This window comes from Aplysia californica, unplaced genomic scaffold (assembly GCF_000002075.1).
Source record: "Aplysia californica isolate F4 #8 unplaced genomic scaffold, AplCal3.0 scaffold00221, whole genome shotgun sequence".
Taxonomy (NCBI): domain Eukaryota; kingdom Metazoa; phylum Mollusca; class Gastropoda; order Aplysiida; family Aplysiidae; genus Aplysia; species Aplysia californica.
Window position 1 is genome coordinate 1085656 of NW_004797491.1, and position 1158 is coordinate 1086813.

The following is a 1158-nucleotide window of genomic DNA, read 5'->3' on the forward strand; positions in this document are numbered from 1 at the left end:
AACTTTGTCCAGTAACTTTGTCCAGTAACTTTGTCCAGTAACTTTGTGGTGTTTTTTGTCCAGTAACTTTGTCTAGTAACTTTGTCCAGTAACTTTGTCCAGTAACTTTGTCCAGTAACTTTGTCCAGTAACTTTGTGGTGTTTTTTTCTCGCAGGCCGGGGCAGTCGCGATTCAGAGAGATGTGGCTCAAGGACATCATTGAGAGTAAGGTCAAGGTCATCAACAGAGTGACTTTTTAGGTCCGACGTGCCTGTTTACTATTCACGATTGCATGGTGTACCTCCTCTTTTGTGTGTGTGTGTGTGTGTGTGTGTGTGTGTGTGTGTGTGTGTGTGTGTGAGAGAGAGAGAGAGAGAGAGAGAGAGAGAGAGAGGGGTAGGTAAAGCTGTACTGTAAGGGATGGGAGAATCAAAGAGATTGAGAATGATAGAAAGAATGAAACAGGAAAGGAGATGAATGACAGAAGTGAAATAGAAGCTCGGTGTCTACTTGAAATGTACAAAGTGGGAGGAATTTTAACAAATCAAAATTCTGGGAAATGTGAGCCTGCGATGGAGAGGGATGGATGTTTTCCCGTTTATTGAATGGATCCGTGTGTGAAGGAATAACGTGTGGCTACTGGGTCTGTTGCGTTGATTCTATCAAATGTTCCACGAAGGTTCTCAAGGGGAAATAGTGGACTTGTAAGTGCTGCCCAAGTGTGTACTTTTGGAAAGTGTGGCTTACTTTGTGGCATTCACCTCCAGCTGGCATTTGTGACAATTTGATACATGTATCTTCAACACCTTGAGAAAATTAAAAGAAAAACGCTGAACTTGTCGTGTTCTTGTTTTACTTTCTTTGACTGGGATTTGTTCGTAAAATCTGGCGTCAAAGTAGGAGGCATTATCTTCTTCTTTGTCTGCGTCTGTTAGTTACTGTTACACACACCATCTGACATCTGACAGTTTATCTTGTGTTACAACATCTGACTGACATACGATGTGTTTATCTTGTGTTACAACAACTGACTGACATACGATGTGTTTATCTTGTGTCACAACATCTGACATATGATGTGTTTATCTTGTGTTACAACATCTGACATATGATGTGTTTATCTTGTGTTACAACATCTGACATATGATGTGTTTATCTTGTGTTACAACATCTGACAG

The 1158-nt window shown here is 40.8% G+C and overlaps 1 protein-coding gene across 1 annotated transcript in view; it reads left to right on the top strand.

Annotated features, from left to right (window-relative positions):
• Window positions 1-815, top strand: part of LOC101850956 (A-kinase anchor protein 14) — a gene marked incomplete in the record, with an annotated part of 12416 nt that extends 11601 nt beyond the window's left edge. The window contains 1 exon segment of the mRNA XM_013083266.2: window positions 156-815. Coding sequence (XP_012938720.1) covers window positions 156-240 — 85 coding nt within the window.
• Between the last annotated feature and the right edge of the window lie 343 nt (window positions 816-1158).